The sequence below is a fragment of the Anopheles marshallii genome, chromosome 3 (genome assembly GCF_943734725.1).
Source record: "Anopheles marshallii chromosome 3, idAnoMarsDA_429_01, whole genome shotgun sequence".
Classification (NCBI taxonomy): domain Eukaryota; kingdom Metazoa; phylum Arthropoda; class Insecta; order Diptera; family Culicidae; genus Anopheles; species Anopheles marshallii.
Genome location: NC_071327.1, coordinates 14,712,034 through 14,733,398, shown reverse-complemented (window position 1 = coordinate 14,733,398; position 21,365 = coordinate 14,712,034). Strand labels below are relative to the sequence as shown.

Here is a 21,365-nt window from a genome sequence, read left to right as displayed (position 1 = left end):
ATATGATTTTTTTACGTGATGCACTATTGTTTATTGCTTTCATAAGAATTTGAAATCATTTGCCCAACAACTATTCTCTTTATTTAATTTCCCGAACGGACTCATTAGACTCTTTTTATATTCTCCCTAAATTTGACATTTTATTTACATCATAATAACTGCCACAAATTCCATTCCCCATAGTTCGCCCAATTCTTGGCGAAAACAAACTGCGACGACTCCCAAACTTTCAAGCACAATTGAAAAACAAGACTTTACTTTTCAATCTTCTCATTTTTCTCACCCAATGGAGAAAGGCAACCTGCACACCGGTTCAATGGTTCACAATTATCGCACCTTGCCCTGCCATGCCGCACGTCATTGACGTGTAGAGGCTTCCCTTCCGAAGGAGCCGATGGCCATACTCGAAACGAACAGATCAGTTCCACTTGATTCTTCTACTTCTCAAACGTTACGCTTGAAAGTCTTTCAAAAACTAAAAAGCCCTTTTTGCCACCCTCGATGTGGCACTATCGAGCTATTCGCCTTGCCGGCACTCGTGCTCGTAGCATTTTTGCTCAACTACCGAACAACTTTTCCACTGAATTCATTCGTGGAAAATATTACATCTTTCGCTTCTATCAGCGGCAAGCTCTCAAGATAATTGCAGTGGAAAAGCAGCGGAAAACTGGCAATGTTACGACGACGGTCTTGTTTCACTGCCGGTGAACAACTTCGCAGGAAGAAACAATTTACCCGAAGAAAACCAACTCCAGCGACGGTGGAAGTGACGATGGCCGGGAGTTGGTAAGGAGACTGCAAAGCTGAGGCCCCGATTTAAAGGGACCAAAATGTAGCCGGAAGATATAGGGAAAGATAAATAGCATGATAATGAGATCTAATTAATTCAAAACCATGCAAATGGTACAATTTTCGTGTTGATGGTAGAACGCGGAAGAAGGAAACAATAAAAAGTACTAAACCATTGTAAGGGTTCTCATAAATATCGACCAACAACACTACTTTTCCTAGCTGAACGAATATTTATACGATGTCTATGTAGCATATATCTTATGGTGCATATTATCTCAAATGAACTTTTCACTTACGTTTGCTTTATTTATCTATATTGATTATAAAATAAAGCTTATTATTATTAATAGAATTATTATTAGATTATTATTAACAGAACTCCTCTCGGTAGAGAATATATTTTCTATGAGTATCAACTAAAAGACCACCAAATGTTTTGGCCCCTTTTTGCTGTCCATTGGTTACGAGTAGAAATTAAAGAGACATCTTTTATCCACCTTTAATAGTTTGGTAAACATTTTATGTAAATCATTCCATTAAGATTGTTCCCATTTTGCTTCATTCCTTTCGATCTTCAAACCCCATTATGTGACACTGGCGTTAGAGACGTCATCTGTCACAGTAACTCGTATTGCTGTTGTAATCTGCTCGATGACGTACTCCACGCAGGAGTGTCCCCCTTACAACCCACAAAACACATGTTAATCAGTAAATCAAGTGGTCTTGAGAGCTTTCACCAACTCCATGTGGATTTCCGGTGTGTGATTGATTGAAGTGATTCACTATGATAGTAGTGATGACCAAGGTTTATATAGATGACATTCATGGGGGCTTTAGTCGAGCATTTGCTCCGGCGAATGCAGGACCATTTCGCATGCTTATTGTTATGCATTGTTTTATTTAAACTTGAATTAGTTTCTTTTAAATCTTATCATGCTCGCCTGCCGCATAGCAGCTGGATTCAACCAATCGAAAAAAATGGCGCTAATAAAGCTTTTTCAGTGTTTGTTAACAAAAAACCATCTTCCTTCATTCACATCCGCGACTTAAATCAAACGTGTCCCACAGAATGGACACAATCGTCAAGACATTAAGACCTTCCTGAACAGAAAGCATCCCAACGGAAAGGGCGCTCAAGCAAAACCACAAAGCAACAAAAAAAAACAAGAAAGAAAACAATAAGACCCTACACAGCACCTACACATTCGCCGCACTCGAATTCATCTTTTTTAACTTTTTTGCTGGTATTTTTTTCCCCCGGTTCACGTTCGCTTGACACACAAGTGGTGCCACCGGGCCGAGATGTCTTTCATCTGTCAACTGCAGGATATGAACGTCATAGCCGCTTTTCCCCATCGTGATGACATTGAGCCATTTGACTCGCCTTCATCCTACCTCCACCCAACCCTCACATCCCGTAACAAATCTACCTTGCGCTTCCCTTGCAGTAGAATTCACCGAGGCACACATATAGCAAGAAAAACACCTTCCGTCTCAAAAGTCCCGTCCAAATTCCATCACACTACTAGTCGCAGATCCAATGATAAAAGTGCTCCGGACAAAAAAGTGAGCAGGCAAACCCGGCCCTGGTGGCCGGTGTGGAAAGAATCGGAAGAAAAATAAAAAAGAAGCACCGTGGGAAAGTGGGCCCGATGGAAAAATGGAAAGCGGTTGGGGGAGAGGGAAGAAGGGTGAAGGAAAAACATAGAAACGAAACATGAAACGCAACGCAAAACAAAGCGTAGAGCAAATATCGTCCTGGTCTTCATCGTCCTCTTAGGCATGGCAGCCCCCCCTGGATCGGTGGGAGGGGGGTTGAATGAGGAGCTGTAGGATAAAGGAATGTTAGAAGATGGGACTCTATGACGAGTTCATGTTCCACTTGGAATTTGTCCTCCCGTGATGAGCACGTCATCTGGCAACCTCTCAACTTTCGCTCTTTGCGGTCTGAACCGTGAAAACCTTTCCCGGTCCGTATTTTCACCGCTCCGAAGGGAGCGAATTAATAGTGTCGGGGAAGGTTTTTTGCCAGCGAGCCAAACGCAAAGGGGGAGGCGAAAAAAAAAACACAACAAGATTGCATCCCAAAACCCCCAACAGGAGGCACATTGAAAACGAGTCTTGGGAGTGAATGTCATTTTGCGCTGTTGCAAACGGCTCTTTTGCGGGAAAGAAAAACACACACACAAAAAACCTACCACCAGCTTATCGTTAGGTGAGCAATGAAATGGATACACACCCCTTTCGAACGCACACTTGCAACCGTGAATATGTGAGTAACGATATGATGCAACCAGTCCACTGTGCGGATATCCGTTGCTAGGCAGCACACTTTAAACGATACACGTTTTGGCACAAGCGAGATCCCCGGAAGCTCTGGTTGATGTTTTCCTCTGTTCTACTTAATATCATTCAATATTGGTCCATTGGTGAGTTAAATGTACGCTTTTTCTTGTAGGGTTTTTGCTAAGAACTCCGTGGAAAGCGCATTCTACCTAGAGCATATCCCCGGGGACTGCTGCACCACATTGCATTAGTGCATGCTCGAAATTATTGCGCACGTTAGACATTGCTAATTGATTAAAAACCGGTTCGGCTCCGGTTGGATGAGAGCGAACCCGCATCCAGAATGCCGCTCTGCAGCCATTCGCTACGGATATCTCTATTTCCGAACCGTACATCACGAAGCTTATTGCATTATGAAATGCTTATTGTCAATTAAACTCACAACACTGCAATCGCTTCTGCTCTTCATCTCTGTGATTCAACATTTAACCCCCGCAAATCCATCCGACAATTACTACCGAAGATGACCGATTGATCTTTGGTTGCTTTAATAATGCCAATATGTTTGGGAGCATTAGCATCCCGTAAGACTGGACACACAACTGGCACGACCATGACATTCCTCCAGCGGTCTAACAAGTGGAGTCTAATTAAGTTCTTGAAATTATCCTCCTGCAGATTTGGATGGCGCGTGCACCGTGCAGGCTGTATGTCGATTCAATTTATCGATTGCTTTAATTATCAGAACGAGCCCCATCGTTGGAAACCTCCATCCAGTCGATAATCAGCGAATTTTCCTATCGTTTGTTGAAGCGGCGTGCGAAGCGGGGAAGCTCGGACAGTCGAAACTGATTGAGTCAATTTGGGACCATGTGAGGATGAACTTGGATGGTACGTAGAGCTATCGTAGAATTGAGCGTGGCTGTGGGCGATTAAAAAATCAATATTTTAAATTGTTCAGTAAAGCAATCTTCGTTTATTTGGATGAAGTGATGCACAGGGGGTGGCCCGTTGGTGTATTGGTAGCGGCGCCGGTCCTCATACAACAGGATCGGTCTAAAATCCCATCCGGACCAATCTTCCATACGCTATCTAGCAACGGGTAAACAAAGTCAAATAAAGTCAGAAACGGCAGACCTAGACCTATTGAGGTTGTTGTGCCGATAAAGCAGAAGATGCACAGTGAACGGAACTTACAAGAATACAAATTTCTTAAAATTGTCATGAACCGGAACCAGAGAAAATTCTCATTTAAATGTCTTTAGTTTTTCAATTTAAACTGTAAAATCGATATCACATGAACATGAAGCAACCGTTGAATTCAAACTCTCTAGACCGTTCGCTGCGAGCGTGCTCCAGAACAACATCATATTGAATACTTTCGAGCGTTACTCGGTGTGTGCATTGGGTAGGCCAATAGATGGCGCTAGTAACAAACATTGTCCAGACATCAGCAAGTACAGCATTGTAATTTATTTTTGTTTAGGATTTTAAAGTTCAGCTTATAACTTCTCGTATACAAAAAAAGTACACCAATAACTTTCACATACAGTTCTAGATCTTTATTTCGCATAACATATAAAATTCGATGAAATGCTACAACAGATTTCATAAACAAACAGTTTGAACCATTCATACATATCAGCTTACAGCTAGCAAAGCAAAGGTGTTTATTTTGTTTTCGTCGTCATTTTAATATTATATTATTTGCTTCCCTACGTTTCTACCGATTAAATCTTTCTTTTTTCACAACTCAAAGGACGGTACCGGAAGAAGAAACTACAAATGTAAGGTAAACAGAATAAAAACTCATCTTACACGTTAGAAATACCATTGTCTAAAACCGCGACATGCAGCTACCGCACTCGCGCTAAAACCATGCCCAACAACGCACCCTTCGGGGCCGATAAAAAGCAAAAGTAACAGGACGAAATAAAATGTGGACGAATTCGACGCTGATCTTAAACGCTAGGGGTAAAATACTAACATCAAAGGCGTTACGCTAACGAGCTAAGGAGGATGATAAAGCGGACGTGCAGATATACGTGTCGGCTGATAGTACTCGCGCGTTATCAGATCCGGATGATTGCATGATAAACGTCTCGTTCCCGTGCAAGGAACGGTACGAAGCTTTCCACATGTAAAGCGGTAAGAAAGTTTGTTACTCTCGTGTCAACGATATTGTGTATTGTTAAGGCATCTGGAGTGTAAAGAGTCTTTAAAGGCAATATTCGATGCACCGATGATACCGATTCTATTGCCGTGCTGCTTTCACGGAGCGAATGAGGCAGAATGAATGCATTGCAGTATGGCTATTTGAACTATTACTTGTATCGATCGAGGTTTCTTTAACGCATGTCGAATGATTTGAACACATATTTCGCGATCGTACGTGGAGACGTGGACGGTTCTAGTAGATCCAGTTCACCGGCACCCACTGATGTTCGTGTGACAGCTGCTCCAGAGCTTCCGTCACCTGTCGGAATGTGTCATCGAAGTCTTCGTTCACCACGACCATGTCCAAGTATTTGTCGTACTTTCGCTGGAGCAGTGCACTCTCCTCGACGGCCGATATAAGATCATCGTCCTGTACAAGTACAAACAAAAACCGGGTCAGAATAACGCCATGAAAAGGGAACGGAGAGTTGACGACGCCAATCACAATCATGCAGAACAGCGTATATTACCTCGTACAGCGATGCCAACGATTCCAGAGTTTTTGCACGGCGCGAACTGTAGCGTATAGAGCTTTGGCGATCAAACTGTAAGCATACAACCCGCAACGACACAGAAGGCAAGCATATTAGTTGGCATGCAAATCGATCGATTAAAATAGTCAAACATGTCCGTCTCTTCCATTAGATATGATTTGTATTGAGTGTTTGTGTGTGATTATGCACATACGAAAGACACAACAAACATCACTCGGTAATCGGTTTCAATCTCTTACGTGTAAATTCCTCGTGGAACCGCTCGCCGATCTGCGCTCGGAGTACAGCAACTTCAGCTGTTCCATTCCCGGTGCGGCTATAAACACCACAAATGGCATAAACTCTGGACTGTTGTGTAGAGTCTTCAACGCCGCCGGTGAACAATCGAGAACACACATTTTGCCTGCAACAGGAAAAGGGAATTTGCGCTCGTTACGCTCTGCTCTGGACACTTTCCACACCACTCCAAGACGACTAACCTTGCCGAATAACGTCACGAATCGAGTCCAAATGGGTACCGTACAAGTTACCATTGTGCTCACCAAACTCCAAGAACTTGTTCTCCCTTATCTCTTCCTCCATATCTTCGCGATCACTAAACCAGTAGGCTTTGCCCGATTCTTCCAGAGGTCGCGGTTGACGAGAAGTGTCTGTAATGGCACGAATCGTGATTACATTTATTGGAATTCCACGACATAGTCCCAAATACGTACGTGGCAGTACAGATCCAAACTTGTCCGGATCACTGTTGATCAGCCGGTTCTTAAGCGTTCGTCTACCGACGCCCGCCACACCGACCAACACCAATGTCTTCCGCTTGAAGGGTGGCATTTTGGTAACTTCCTCGTACAGCATCAGATCCGCCTTATCGAACTCTCCATTTTGCTTCGTTTTGTACAGTATCTTTCGCTTCTTTTTTGAAATCTGCAATAAAGGTAATTTGTCTGTCAGTTAGAATGTCTTAACTGCCAGAAGCATCTGCAGGCTTTCATACCCTTGTGCCGCAGATGCCTATCTTGTGCACGAAATCTGCCTCCGGAGGTACGTACGCCTGACGACGTTCCTCCAGCTCCTGGGACGGTATCAGTCCCGTCGGTCCTTCCTCTCCGGCGTGCTTCGCCTGCCACCAGTTCGGATCCTTCACGTTGATAATCTGCAGGATGTCACCGCGCATGAACGACAGCCCGATCTCCTTGCAGGGCAGCAGATTGTCCTCGTTCGGGTCATAGTCGAACAGCGCACGCATATAACACTGAGGGTAAAATGGAGTTTAAAATTTAAGAGCAAACACAATTAGTAATGCATTAGAATTTGAAGACACCTTGCAAATCTCCTATAACTACCCTAACTCTATATCTCTTTTGTTTTGTGTGACTTGAATGGCCTGGAGTTAACTGGTGCTGGTCCTGCGCGATACTATACACTACATTGTACATACATTGCAACATCGATGAAGTGCACTTTTAGCGTGGTTGTGGATACAGAACGGTGTCGAGAGACGCTTGTGTGACGCTTCGTGTCAAGCAAGTCGGCATTTATAGCACGTTAGCAGCACTCCCACAAGAACGTCTCTGTTGGAGTTTGCTTTCGAACATAAGAAAACAACATGGCGACAGAAATAACAACGAAACACGCAAAACCACACCAAACTTAGTCAAATGAAACCTTTCGCAAAAAAAAATCACACTTGAAACTCGTACAACCAGCATTAACACAGGTGTGTACACAAACAAGGTTAACCAGGAACGTAACACACAAACACAGCGAACTAATAAAGCGTTGGTGCCAACGAAAAACAAAAAAACTCCACACGGTACTAAACTAAAACTACACAACTAAAAACTAAACGATAAAGAAAAGCCAATCAAGGCGAAAACACTCCACTTACCGTTAGCTTCTTGCCCGAGTCTAAATTTCGTCCATTCTTTACCTGTCCACCGGCCATGGTGATGCGGGCGGATTTCATCTCCTCCTCGATGCTCGGCCCAATCTTCAACGTGACCGATTCCTTCGCAACCGATATCTCACCCTGCAACTCCTCGGGCGTGGTCACGGGCACACCGTTCACCTCCAGTATGACGTCGCCCGGGTGTAGCAACCCCTGGCGATCGATCATACCGCCGGCGATGATCCGTGCCACCACCAGCTGATTGTGGTCGTCCACCTCCACCGTCAGCCCGAGCGGCTCGTCCGGGTTTCTCCGGATGCCCACCATCTTGATCGTTTCCCCGGGCATGTCGTTGATCGTGAGCAGCTCTACACCGGAACCGTCGATCTCGCTGGCACTGGCAGGACTGTGCTGACCGTGTCCGTTGCTCCCCGGACTGCTTCCCGTCGGTGATGCGGACGCGGGTGCTTCTACTGCTGGCGGATGTTTAAGCTTCTCGAGCTGCGTTTCACCGATCTCGTCGTGGGCTTCGAGCAGGGCGCGAAAGTGTGGATAGCGGAAGATGCGGGCGAGCTCACGGGCGTGCGGATTCCGCGAGAGGCTACAGCGATCGATCACCTCCTTCAGCAGGGGCGCGTTGTCCACTCGTACTGGACGCAGTGGCGCTGGTACTTCCTCGAGCTTGTCTTGGATCTAAACGCACAATGGGAAGTAGATGGAAAGAAAAAAAAACTCTGTGTGAAACACTGCCCAGCCAAGCACGCGCAACTACATCGAGCAAGTTCGATCGGTGTACTACCAACACCACTCACTACCAGATCGCTAGTACGCCCCACTGTACACCCGTTTGCTGGGCTGGGATAAAATATCGGACCACACAACCACTCGTTCGCAGCTTCGCAGCTTACTCTATGTTCGTGTTGGTGTGGCGCTTTGCCGCACACACCGATCAAGGTGACGCAATGTTGTACGCTGTGCCCCACCTTGTGGGACATGTGGTTAGTGATCACTCAAACATACGCGCAGCACGGGACAACACGCCATCGAGATCGAGGTTGTTTTTGTTCGCGGAGTGCAATTGACACGCTCGCTACTCGAGCACGCGCTCGGGAAAGACAATTCCAAATGAATCGTTTACAAATGGAGGAACTTAAATGATCACCGATGTGGAAGGTAGAATGGTGTGGCATCTCGCGTATCGCATATGCGCTTGGAATGAAGTGATGAATCATACGCTCAATTATTGCGATGAAGGGAATTCTCGATAAACGCAGAGAGCAAAAGGTGACTCCCTGTTGTTCCCCCTTTATGAAGTATAATTACGCAAAATCGTGCAATACTTTGATGGTTCTACTCAAAACACGAGGTAATTTGTAATTCTCTTACCAGGCTGCCTCTTTTCTTCCAACCACCAATATCTTTACTAAAAAAAGGTCCTCTTCGAAACACTTCCAACTGACGACTGAACTGTACGTTCAATGGTTTTGCAGTCAGTGGGTCCGTGCAGTAGATGCATTCGAAAATTCAATCCCACCGCGTGCAGGCGAATGCTTTGAATGGCAATTAATCACGCGACTACCAAACAACTCGGGGGTGCTCGATGGCATACGAGTTCGCGAAACAATTTCAATTATCATGCCAATCCTTTGCGGAGATACAATCGGGCAGGAAGTTTATTTTCCTGATTTACTGACTCTGCGCTGAAATTGTTGACGGTGGGTGAAAACAAAACTTTGAACTCGCTGTCTTGCGAACGTGTGAGAGCAATTGCATTGGAAACCCCGCGCTGGAAGTTAATTAAAACTTTAATTCCATCGAGTACGATGAGATTTTTTTTCTAGAATAGGCAGTTCTCTTGCGGTATTTGAGAATTTAAAGTCCCAAGAGAATAGACCCGAGGTAGGAAATTAAAGAGCTCAATAGATCAACTTTAAATCCCCAACATAAGCCAGAATATTAACACATCATTGTCAATCATTTTCATTATTTGCTTGAGGATAGCTATTTCCGCCCTAAACTTCCGGCCGGAAAATTATCCTCATTATGCAGCACACGGCCATGGAAGATTCCTTGCAGAGGACTAGGAGGATGTTCACTTCTAGCGCGACAAGACAAGACAACCGATAAATCTTTCCCTTTCACACTGTTCCACCCTATCTTGATTCATATTTTAACACCTTTTTTAATAATTTGTTACATTGCTTATGCTGCGTATGCTTCGTCTGCATCTTTGCTCAGGGTGGAATTTGAGAGACAGAGAGAGAGAGAGGGCGAACCCACACTACCTGCAAGTCACTTTTCTTAATTTCTTTGACCTTCGTCGTTTCCGTTTTGGGATGTTCCTTCGGTGCAGCAACGCAACGAATGTTACATTGAAAGTAAAACGAACAATCATCCATCTACGATGGTAAGACAACACAAGCGATGGCGTTCTATTGTTCCTTTGCTTTCGCTGGGGAGCGTTTTCCTTCCGAGAGCGCTTGGTTACTGGAGGCTTGAGACGCTGATGCGCTTTCACCGTATGCAAAGGGCCCCTAATGCAAACGAACCTCTTCCTCGCCTCTCTTGAAGAAACTCACCACCACTAACCACAGGAACGCTGATCTTTCGGAGACCTCACAACTGCTGCCGTGAAAGTTTGACGGAAGATCTTTGGCGTATTGTATGACGAACCTGCTTGCGCTACACTCGACAATACACGCGCAACTGGCCCGTAGCCGGCTTTGTTGGGCTTGCTACACGCGAACGGGGACGGGTTCTTGGCCTCTTGGCCAGTTTCTAGGTCACGTCGGCAGGAATACACCCGGTCGGGGCGGTTTCTAAAGCGCACCGACGAAAACAACTCCCAACGCAACTATCGACCAGACAAACCTCCCTCTACTGGGTCACCTTTTTTGTTCGGTGTATTACGCTCGATGCTATCTGCCCCACGGTGCGTTCCATGGGTTGGGCGTTGGTTGGGCGAAGTAATGAAACGCTTACTGCGGATAGGCTATGTTGCGTGTTTATGTGTGTGTGTTTGTGAAGAAGATACCCCAAGGAGGAAACATCACCGTTGCCAAGTCGTTTGTTACTCTGTAAGATGTATAACCCAAGGCCTACTACGTGTCTGCGAGTTTAGTTGCAGGAGAAGGTAAAATTGTGCCGATCTTCACCTAAGCTGGCGAAGACACTCTTACAAATAAAGTCACAAACGCTTCATAAAACCACAAAACGAACAGCAGGAAGCGACGTAACTCAGTATCGTCAGCCCCTACATTTCTTACACCGGCGAGTCAAGGATAATCACAACCGGAGCGCATTTTCTGTACCATTTAAAGCGCATTATTAAGTAACAAACCAGTATGCTAATGGGGTTCCGAACGGTAGAACAACATGCGGTATTAATGCGAACGATCGTTTACCACGCCGCAACGCTAGAAACGGTGCGACAGAATACTGGCGTGCGGTGGCTAATTGAAATGCATCTGAATTCCATTCTCCCGCTGGATTCGAGGAGTGTATGTCTTCTGGTGCTTCATTTACCTTTTTTTCCCTTCTACCTGGGGGCCGGGAACAATTACAAGCCGGGTTTGAAAGTGTCTTTTGAAATGGTGCGGAAAGCGATATCTTGACCAAGGAGGCAAGTTGTCGCCTTAAGGTTTATGACAATCACATCGCCCGGCCCGGCTAGAAGGTCGTCACGTGACGTCAAATGCATATTGTTATGAAAGTTCGAAGCTAAAGAGTTTCTTGATATGAGCCAAACCTTACCAACGAGCATAAAATATCTTTAGATATTTTCATTTCGGTCAAGACGAGTTCATTTCGGGGTAGCAGCACGTTAAAATACCCTGAGCAACAGATGGTAAAAAGATGTACCATTCAAGATAAGAACACCGTAACACCTGAGAGAATTGTTCTTCTACTAGACAAGGGGTACGGTTACGGGTCAATGTTCTATGTTTAGGCACGCTTTTTTGTTCCGGAGGGAAACCCCCTAATAAACAAAACAACAAAAAAAACAAACCACACATTGAAACGCAAAGAACATGAAAAAAAAAAACACTGTGCTAGAGAAAGTCACCGTCAAAAGAGGAACGATTCTTTAACGTGCAGGTTGGGGTGAATGAACGTTGGCTGTGGAAGGTCATGCAAAGGGAGAGATAAAATTTTAAAAAGCCCACGCGTTTAAAACACCACAAGCCTAAAAGAAATTCCGTTCCGGTTGAGTTGATGAGATGAAAAAAGGAAATTAATAACCGAAAAAAAAGAACTTACGCGAAAGGTAAATAAATATCCATAATAAAACAAAACTAAATCATAATATTCGTTACGAGAAATCAATAATTTATTGATCACTGTGGAATGTATAAAACAAAACTTGCGAGCGATGTACCACTGTACCGTCATTGCCCGGTGCAACGCGATGTAACAAGGTTCGTCACCTATGCGCACCACCGACGGTTGAAGTCACCGCACAATAAAACCGTCAACTTAAGAGCTACGCTGTTACGATTACGAAACTAAATGTTAAAAAAAGAACTTCCTCGTCTTCGAAAACGATCTTCGAACGGCACACTAAACTTGCCGAGCTGCTGCTACTCGTTTGCTTCGATTGTTATGTGCGCGTTATTACTTTTCCCTAAAGACTGGCGATATTGTCATCGTTTGTTTGTACGGGTGGTTGTTTGTTTGCTTTTGTGTTTGTGGGGACGGGACGATGGACAATGTGATGGACGGATGGGCGAGTGTTCGGAACAGGAACATCTTCGAGATGAGCGTTCCGATGGCGGGGGGGTTTTTTTTTTTAGATGAACTTCGTGTCTCCCACCGGCATGGTCGAGACGGTACTGTGCGGTGTCGTAGGCCGCGAACCGGCCAGCGAGTGTGCAACGGAGGCGTTCAGCGATTGCATCGTACCCATTCGCAGGTGGGCAAGATCTTCCAGCTTCGTCAGATCGGCCAGCTCCAGATACAGCGAGTACACCATCAGCCAGCCGTAGATCGATGCGACAATGACGACGCTCCAGATCAGCGTGATCAGTATGTTGTACGCGAAGATCAGATCGTTCACGATCGAGAAGAACAGGAACGCCAACAGGCGGAACAGCGTGAAGATGGCGAACGACCACAGCCACGGTACGATCTTCGATTCGTATTCCTTGCGCAGTGCGTGCACCAGCATGATACTCGTCACCAGCACCACCAGGCCACCGATCAGCGAGAACAGGGCCGCCACCATCAGTGCGTTCCGCACGTGCACGTTGCCAACGTACACAAACTCGTACGAGATGATGTAGTAACCGTAGTGGGACGATCCGGGCGCTGCCAACGCTAGGCAGTAGATGTCAAACACGGCCGTGCCGATCGTGAAAATCGCAACGAAGATCGCGAACAGTCCCATGATGAAGGCACCCCGCTGAATGTCCAGATATTTGTTGTTGTGCAGGATCGGCTTCTGGTACCACGGGATCATGACGGATTTCATCGATCGCGATCGCTGCGAGTGCAGGTTCGACTGGGATCGGCTGGTAATGTGGGAGTAGACCGACGGTGTCGACCGGTACGTCGACGGCGTTTTACGCCCGTAATTCATTTCGCTCGGGTTAGCCAGTTAGGCGATGGAACAGAGACTGAAAGGTGCAAGGAAGGGTCAGTCTTGCCAAATGCGCTCCAATCAATTTACCACCGGTCTTAAAATGTCACCTTTGAAATTGTTAAACAAAAAAACCACACACGCTGCAGACGATTTGAGAAATTTCACTCCCTGAACTTGACACTTGACACTGAACGCGACAGGTGCGACATCTAGCGTCAAACTACCGAACACTGTTAGATGATCACCCGGTTTGACAGTGATACAATTGAAACCATGCAAATGGAAGCTTCTGCTGTCGGTAAATGTCTACTTTCTTCCACCATCAATGGCGAAAGGGAAGAGAAACGATGCACACAATAAACGGCACAGACAAATCATCGAGCTCATCCCTTAGCGTACGATGAACCCGAACGAACGCGACTCTTAATCGATCAAACGAGAAATTTCAAGCTAAACAACAGAGAAGAGCAAGAGAAACAATGTAAAAAATGGACAACAAAAATCACTAAAACAAACTACGGGATTGCACGCTACGGTGTAACTAGCGGGAAAGTAATGCGAGTCGGAAGTAATCGGAGAAAGTTGCTCAAATTTATGTCTTGTGCCATTTTTATCTCTTTCTTCCTCCAGAACAGAAAGCGCGTGTCCATGGGACTCCTGGACGATCAATTTACCCCCGCAGGGTGCTGCTAGCAGTATTGCGATAGCTTCCCTTATTTACGTTTGCTATTTGCAGTTGTTCTAATGCCGGTGTATTCGTACACGTTTTGTTAACTCAATTTTTTGTCAATGTTCATTTGTTGAAATTTCTCGTCATCGCAAAAGCATGTCGTCGTTCTTTCGCGTGGTTTGTTTGCTGCAATTTCGCACACTCGTTTGGGCCATTTTAAGCTGCGGTTACACAGTGCTCATAGTTTCGGTGGTGTTGCTAACGTGAGATGCATACAGGAGGAGCAGTTGATGGTGTTGGTGGTTCAGTGGGAATGTTTGAAGGTAAATACATTATTACGCCGCTTAGCACATAATAAACAGACTCGTTAACGAGTATTTGCTCCCCGCCTCTATTCCAATATCTAATTCAACTTCAACATGAGGACACTTGTACGGCCTGTCAGGTTAGAGATAACGCAGAGAAAACAAACATACAACATCCAGCAGCAAATATGTGCCAGCGTGTCCGGTGGTAAATGTCACTACTGAATTAAATAGAAGATAATAACTATCTCTTTATGGCGCCCGTCTATCTTATCCACAGCATTAAAAAACCCACGCATTGATCACTTATTCGCCATGAGTACGTTACTCGTTACAAGCAATCGACACTGTATAATAGTGGGAGGCGTAAAAATAGGCGTTCATTCGTATCGAGCGCAATAAATTGGAATACCGGCATTAAAAACGTGTCACCGATCAAGCGGATGCGCACGGTTAAATGCGGGTAAAACACGTCTCCAACCCCTTTAAATGGTGGCTAATTATTTACCAATAAAGCCACACGTCCGCACCTTATCCGTTTCACTTGCGTCGTGTGGAATGCACCGACGATAGGCGAAACTAAAAGTGAAACGCCCGTGCTTTATCATTGCGTAACAATAAGAAGAAAATAAAAGCTTAGTATGTTAGTGAAACTATGTGCTGTTACAGGGGTTTTCCTTCCTTTTTTGCTGCCGCTTCAACTGTGTGTGTGTCTCATTGCTGATTCTTCCATTTCCCGATTTCTTTTTCACGGCGCTCGGTGGTGTAAGTGTGCCATCTTGCAAACTGCAGCCCTCTCCGGTCGAGCATAAGCGATCTCCACTAGACGGAGATCGATGCTTATGCTGTACACTCACACTTTCGTGTGTTGTTTGGAGCCTCCAACACATAGAACTACCTTCTCCGGCATCGCAAGAAACAGGTTTTCTCATCGTAAGCGCTCCGGCACTCCGCCAGGTTGTACCGAGCCAACCCCATCCCAATCTGAAGGCGCGCATCTGTGAAGGTTTCTGTACGAATACGTTCGCTTTGTTTTCACCATCCCCCCATCGAAACTCCCCTTACGGCACATTCCAAAACGACTTCAATGCGAGAACAACCGAGGCCTCCTTCCATCATCGCCGCAGTGAAGCGACCAACAAACGGCTGCCAGCAACGGCTAACGTAAACAACTCCGCACCGGTAAACCTCTCTCAGCGCTAAGCGTACTTCTCGGCGTTTTGTGTGATGAGAATACGCGAAACGCGCGTTGCCTTCTTGAGACCCCAACGCGTACCTTCGAACAGTGGCGTCAACGTCAACCCCAAAAGGCATTCTGGCTCTCTCCCTCTCTCTCTCTCGATCTCTTGTGATCTTGCTCATGCTCATGCTGTCGCCGCTAAATGATGCGATCGAGGTTGCGCTTACGCGACGCACAACGACCAAGTTGCTCCACACAGTTGCCCCAGCTTGGAAGATCGCACCTATACTGATGCGAACGACTGAGTGCTAATTATGGGTGGATACCTTCCTTTTTTTTCTATTCCTCTCCAACTCTAAAAGACTTTGGTGACTCAATGTTACGTCGTCTCGGACACGCTGGGGAAAACGCCCTTACGAAGAAAATTCTTTACCCCAACGTAGGGGGATGTTATTGAAAAAACCGAAACATTCCCCCAAAGGAAGCAACCACATTCACCTCCATTATCTTTTACGATACACTGGAAATCCAACTTGGCGGAGGCCATTTTGAATCGTAATGACCCTTTGCGGTCAGCGTTCCGTATTTTCTCTAGGGCTTTCGGGGTTTTTTTTGTGCATTTTCTTCTAAACATTTCCACCGTTTTCCTTCCAACTTGCTACAACGTGCATGCCATGTTCGTGTACTGTATGCATCTCACTGTTAGCTCCGCGGCTGGCATGGAAGTTTTCCACGCGAACACACCACAACACTTGTCCCATTAGCAGTGAAAAAGAAGGGGGGTATGAAAACTTTCCCCCTTTCAGGGACGACAAACCGTAACACACAAAGCGATGGTACACACCTTAAATTTAACCTCCTTCTGCTCTGGTCGTCTTCAGTGTCGTCCGGTCCGGCGTTGTGGCCCTCGGGTGAGCTCGAATGCCGTGCTTGCGAACCACTTCGGTATTGATTTTTATGCTGTTGCGGTCCGGTATGCCCTTCTGCGTAACTATGAATCACCCGTAACCGATGGCAACGGTCACGAAAACTGCGTACACTAGACACCACCACCAGTTTGCCAACGGCACGGTACGTATGCAGATCCGATAGCAATTTCACCGCACTTCCCTCTGGACGTCGATCACAGCACTCGGGAGATCGGCACCGGAGATCATACACAACGCGGGGCCCTTTTTTTCCAACAATACACTAGCACGACACGTCAAGCGTGACACGCACCATACACCGTGACACACAACGCTGAGGGGAACGCCAACAGGAACCAACGGTGGTGACGGGTTAAAGGGTGAATCGATTGTGCTGAGGTTGCCGTTGGAACAGCGTTCCCGAGCACACGCAACTGGCCGGGTGAATGGTTCTCTCGCAAATGAACTCAACCACACAGCCCGCGCTTCACGGTTCGACCGCACCGAACGCTATACGGGCGCGTGAGTGTACCCGTGAGCGAGCGTGGAATTCCTCGAGCGATGGCACTCGTAGAGAGTGCGTATCATCACCACTGGCCGCGCTCTCGTGGTGGATAGGCCGGGTCGAGCGCTCGGGTGGTGAGTATGCTGCGCAGGTTTTATGTTTTATGTTTGGACAAAACCACCAGCGTACAGAGGGAGGGTGAGTTCGTTTGCGTGTGTGTTGGAAGGCGAGTGAGAAGCCTGTGAGGATTTTTGATTGTATTTGTCAACCAACCGTCAACCAGTCCCAACTGAACGTGGTTGCAGCAGAAGATGATAATTTGTAGATATTTTTATTTAATTTTAATTACTTAAGGAGTTGTTATTTTAATTACTGCTAATTTGTGATAATTATTAAATGTTAAATATATTAATTAACGTTCATTCAAGAACTCTTTCAGTTATTATTATTTACAACATTTATACATCAAAGCCTCTTTTTTTGCAACACTTCTCGCAAATCAATGTGATACAACACACACACATACGCTCAATTCTCTTTCGTGAAAGTCGGTAATGATCGGTTATGAAACATCTACACCATCAATATGCATATTCTCCCATCAACAGGTTTCTGTACGATCGAACCTATCGTGCATGTACGATGACGAAACGCGGCACAGGCCTACGTCAGTGATGCATTCTACCGTCAAGAACACCTCCTTTCCCAGTACCCAGACCGTCACTTCCACCGCGAGAAACCACGACGTTAGACAAACAGAATACATCATTGCTCAAGAGGTTTCCTTCGGGGTGAGAAATAGAACCGCATTGCTCCGTGGGAGGAAGAACCATTGGTCAGCAAATATAGCTGAGAGTAAACGTGAGGGAAGAGGGATGCTTCATCGCACCAGCAGATCACACCGACCGAGACGGTAATGCTCAGTGCGCCACAGAAAGAAACCACTGAGAACCGCTCAAGCGTATCTCAAGCCATACTTGCCGCTATTTAGAAAAAAGCGATCGTTTGTTCGCGCAGAGGTGACGCAGGTCAAGACTAAAGTCTGTTTTGGCTTGACTAGCGACCGTTCGCTCTCAGCTACTATCGGTGACGGTACGACCAGTGCGTGGGGGATGTTTTTCTTTCGCCACCGGCGACGATGATGACGACGTGGCAATGGAAATCATGCGACTTAATATGCGAATTGCCATCCATAAAGCGCCAGCCGTTCTCGTAGATCCCACCGCAGCAGGTGTTTTTCCAACCATCACGATCAGCATTCCCCCCGTACGGTAAACTTCTAACAAAGCCAACCCAACAAGCGGTGCTGGCTCTGAATGTACGGATAATTATCGTTAAGCTTCGTCACCTTCCGAGCGAACGCATCCGAAGCATTCCGTGAACTGATTAATTGTTTTATAAATATGCTCTATGATCACCCGGGACGGGCGTGTGCCGTGGAGAAGCACAACCATAAACATGACAAAGTTAATGATGTACCGAATGAGTCCCAAGGGACCGGGACCGGGTTTTTTGGGGCAATTAATGTAGCGCACCGAAATTCTCCGACTGCATATTGGGACAAATTCTTGGTGATGAGTTTGACCTTTTTTTTTTTTGGTGAGATCAGGTACAACACCCTCCAAGATGTGTCTGGCGTTGCTTCATCTGTTCAAGGTGCAACTTTTGGCATTATGGAATCAACGCGAAAGTGAAATCAACGCTGATTTCTATTATACGCTACATAAACGTTCGTTACGCGAACTCAGTCTCCGTGACCACCCTGTCGGCACACCACGCCACTGGATCCCTTCGCAAAGAGACACATCTCACTGCTGGTTAAATGTTTCGACAAACAGAACACCGTTTCACGAACCTAAATGGAAATAAAGATGGCTTTCCCAACATAAAAGGGCTCGTGATACTTACCTCCGTTGCTTAGTCGTATTTGCTTTAAGGGGCCTATTTTTTCACTTTACGTTATGTAGAAACAGGTGCTAATAAGTTTCACGTGACTTGTTATGTTGAAGCTTTCACTCACCGTTCGTGGTGTAACAAACCTCACAAAGGAACCCTACCAGTTAAGAATCGGGTTAAAACTTCTCCAACCTCACTTTAAAAACAATCACCAATGGTGGCATTCTGATGTCATTTCCAAACTTAAGGAGAGAACTTGTCCCGAAACTAAGCCCCAAAACATCGCCTCTGTTCTCCATCCCAAAAGATGGGTTTTAACCGTGCCCACAAACACACGTAGATCGTGTCGTAATTGTGTGGGTTTTAGCAGGCTTAAGCCGCGTTGCAACTCAACCGCAGCTTCACTGCAGCCGTTTTTCCGTTTCGGCAACACACGCCTCAGACACGGCAAACATTAAAAAAAAAACCATGCTTATGTAGCATGGTCCACCATCATGCACACAGCTACAAACGGCGTAGAAACGTTAACGAATTTTTGGAACCGGTTTTAAAAAGCACGGATTGGAGCTCATCAGCGATGGAGAAGAAAATGAGTTGCTCAAATTACGTTCTGTGTTTGTGTGGGGTTTTTGTTTTCCGGGAGCATGCCGGCCCGGTACGATGTTGCTCGGTGTTTGGATGTGTTGGAACTTTCATTTCGGCATTTTGTTACGGCGATAGAAGCCTTCTAAGGCGTGAATACATTACAATGTGCTATCTGGCGAATTGGATTGTTCGTTCGCTTGCCGGTTGGTTGAAGCGGAAGAAATAAAGCGGGGGCTGAATAAGAAAATTGAAACAAAACCGCTTGAATTCCTGCTTTTGGGACAACCCGTTAAGAACCTTCCTTTTTGGCAGACAATTCACCCATATGGTTTGCCAAACTTTGCGTCTTCATTACTGGGGAGAATTTTATGATGGTAAGGGATATAGGAAGAACAAGTTTTAATTCGCCACACGACTAATGAACATATGCTAAGCTATTAAATATCGGTTATTTCAACTGCTAAGGCAAGTCATCAACACATTCGAAGCATATTGCTATAGTATATGTAGGAAATGAATCACCCTGTGCTTGGTGACAGTTGGTGCTAAGGCTGGCAACACGGTTGTTAGAAGGAAGCTAGCGAGGATAGCGGACGAGGAGTCTAGTTCGGGAACTGCACTCGGAAGGTTGTAAGACAATTCAAGGCAAGTCATCAACACATTCGAAGCATATTGCTATAGTATATGTAGAAAATGAATCACCCTGTGCTTGGTGACAGTTGGTGCTAAGGCTGGCAACACGGCTTTTCTGATTTTCTCCTTCAACGATTGAAAATAAACGAACTTTCTTTTTCTATCATCCTACATATATAAGATCTTCATTTTAAGAAAAAATTTATAAATAGTTTTTCTGGTCTAAAAATGTCTTAAAACATTCATCTATATGGACGTCTTAAGTGCTTCAACTATTCCATCTTTTCTCAACGCTTTACATCAATCCGTCTTTGTAACATTGTACATCGTTCCAAGAACATCCTCCGGCCAAGTTTTAACCAATTTAAACCAATCTGATTTAATTGCAATTCATCAATGGACCGGCTAACCTCCGGCTGGAGTCAAACGCTGCCCCGTAGGTGATGGAAGGTCACTGATTCATGACCAATTAGCTTTCCGTCGCCCATTTACACGCATCAACCCGTCAGCCAATTTACGCTTCCTCAGCCAAGAAACAACCATCCAGCCGGCACTGCTGACATAGTTCGAGCAAACGGGACGGTTAACCGCACACAGTTGCATAGAAAATTGCCCCCCAAAAAAAAAAACACCCCTCACACGTTCCCAATTTTGGGAGGCGAAGGAAATATGTGTCACTCGACCAATTAACCAGCGCAACACTTTATGTGCAACGAAATTGGTTCCGCAACCAATCCAATTTGTGAAAATAAACAACCCTATTTCCCCGGTGTGTGGGATGTGGCATCCCACGCAACGGCGCGAGGACGCTAGGTCCTTGCTGAAACCACGGTCCAGAGGGACCAATACCGAGCGTGGCGCACCATCGAGTACACACTCCAAAATTGGACGCTCGGGCATGTAGCGCGTGTGCTACGTTATTCAATTAACTATCGACCGGCTGGTCGGTGGGTAAGGTACCCACCACCGCAGACGTACGGTGGATCTTCCCTTACAGTGTGCCAGTACCTACCTTAATCAACTGCGTAACGGCCGGATTGGCCAGTATTCCTTGCAGAAATACAAGGTCCGTTTCGTTCGCTTCCGGGCGCCCATTGAGATCGGTCAAATTTTCACGCACGTGTTGAAATGCAGCTGCAAAACGAGAAGAAGCGATACGTAACCAATAAGATTAGGACAACAAATCAATCCACCTTCTAACGAAGGAACACACACACACACATTCGGTACCGGATCGACGTTAGTTAGTTGTTTTACCACTGTAACCACCACCTAATGATTGTTCGAATTCGGCATCACACCGCCATCACGTTGCCACTTCCGAACGGGGAATAAAACATAATGCCTGGTCGGACGTGTCGCCACACATTAGCCACACCCGCTGGCGCACGTTGCGATGCGTTTCCCCTTGTTTATTGGGACATT

The 21,365-nt window shown here is 45.9% G+C and overlaps 2 protein-coding genes across 4 annotated transcripts in view; both read right to left on the bottom strand.

Moving 5' to 3' along the window:
• Positions 1-5,488: 5,488 nt before the first annotated feature.
• LOC128715427 (protein PALS2) overlaps positions 5,489-21,365 on the bottom strand; it is a 28,522-nt gene continuing 12,645 nt past the window's right edge. Inside the window, exons 2-9 of one of the 3 annotated variants that reach the window (XM_053810323.1) lie at positions 20,953-21,074; positions 7,678-8,370; positions 6,784-7,041; positions 6,503-6,713; positions 6,269-6,439; positions 6,029-6,192; positions 5,766-5,840; positions 5,489-5,665 (exon numbers count right to left, since the gene is read on the bottom strand). In XM_053810323.1, coding sequence (XP_053666298.1) covers positions 5,489-5,665; positions 5,766-5,840; positions 6,029-6,192; positions 6,269-6,439; positions 6,503-6,713; positions 6,784-7,041; positions 7,678-8,370; positions 20,953-21,074 — 1,871 coding nt within the window. Of the gene's footprint in view, positions 5,666-5,765; positions 5,841-6,028; positions 6,193-6,268; positions 6,440-6,502; positions 6,714-6,783; positions 7,042-7,677; positions 8,371-20,952; positions 21,075-21,365 lie in introns of those variants that run through there. The other 2 variants (XM_053810324.1, XM_053810325.1) reach the window with 2 other exon arrangements.
• LOC128715429 (uncharacterized) lies at positions 12,467-13,255 on the bottom strand. Its single transcript, XM_053810326.1, has one exon. The coding sequence runs from the start codon at positions 13,253-13,255 to the stop codon at positions 12,467-12,469; it is 789 nt and encodes a 262-aa protein (XP_053666301.1).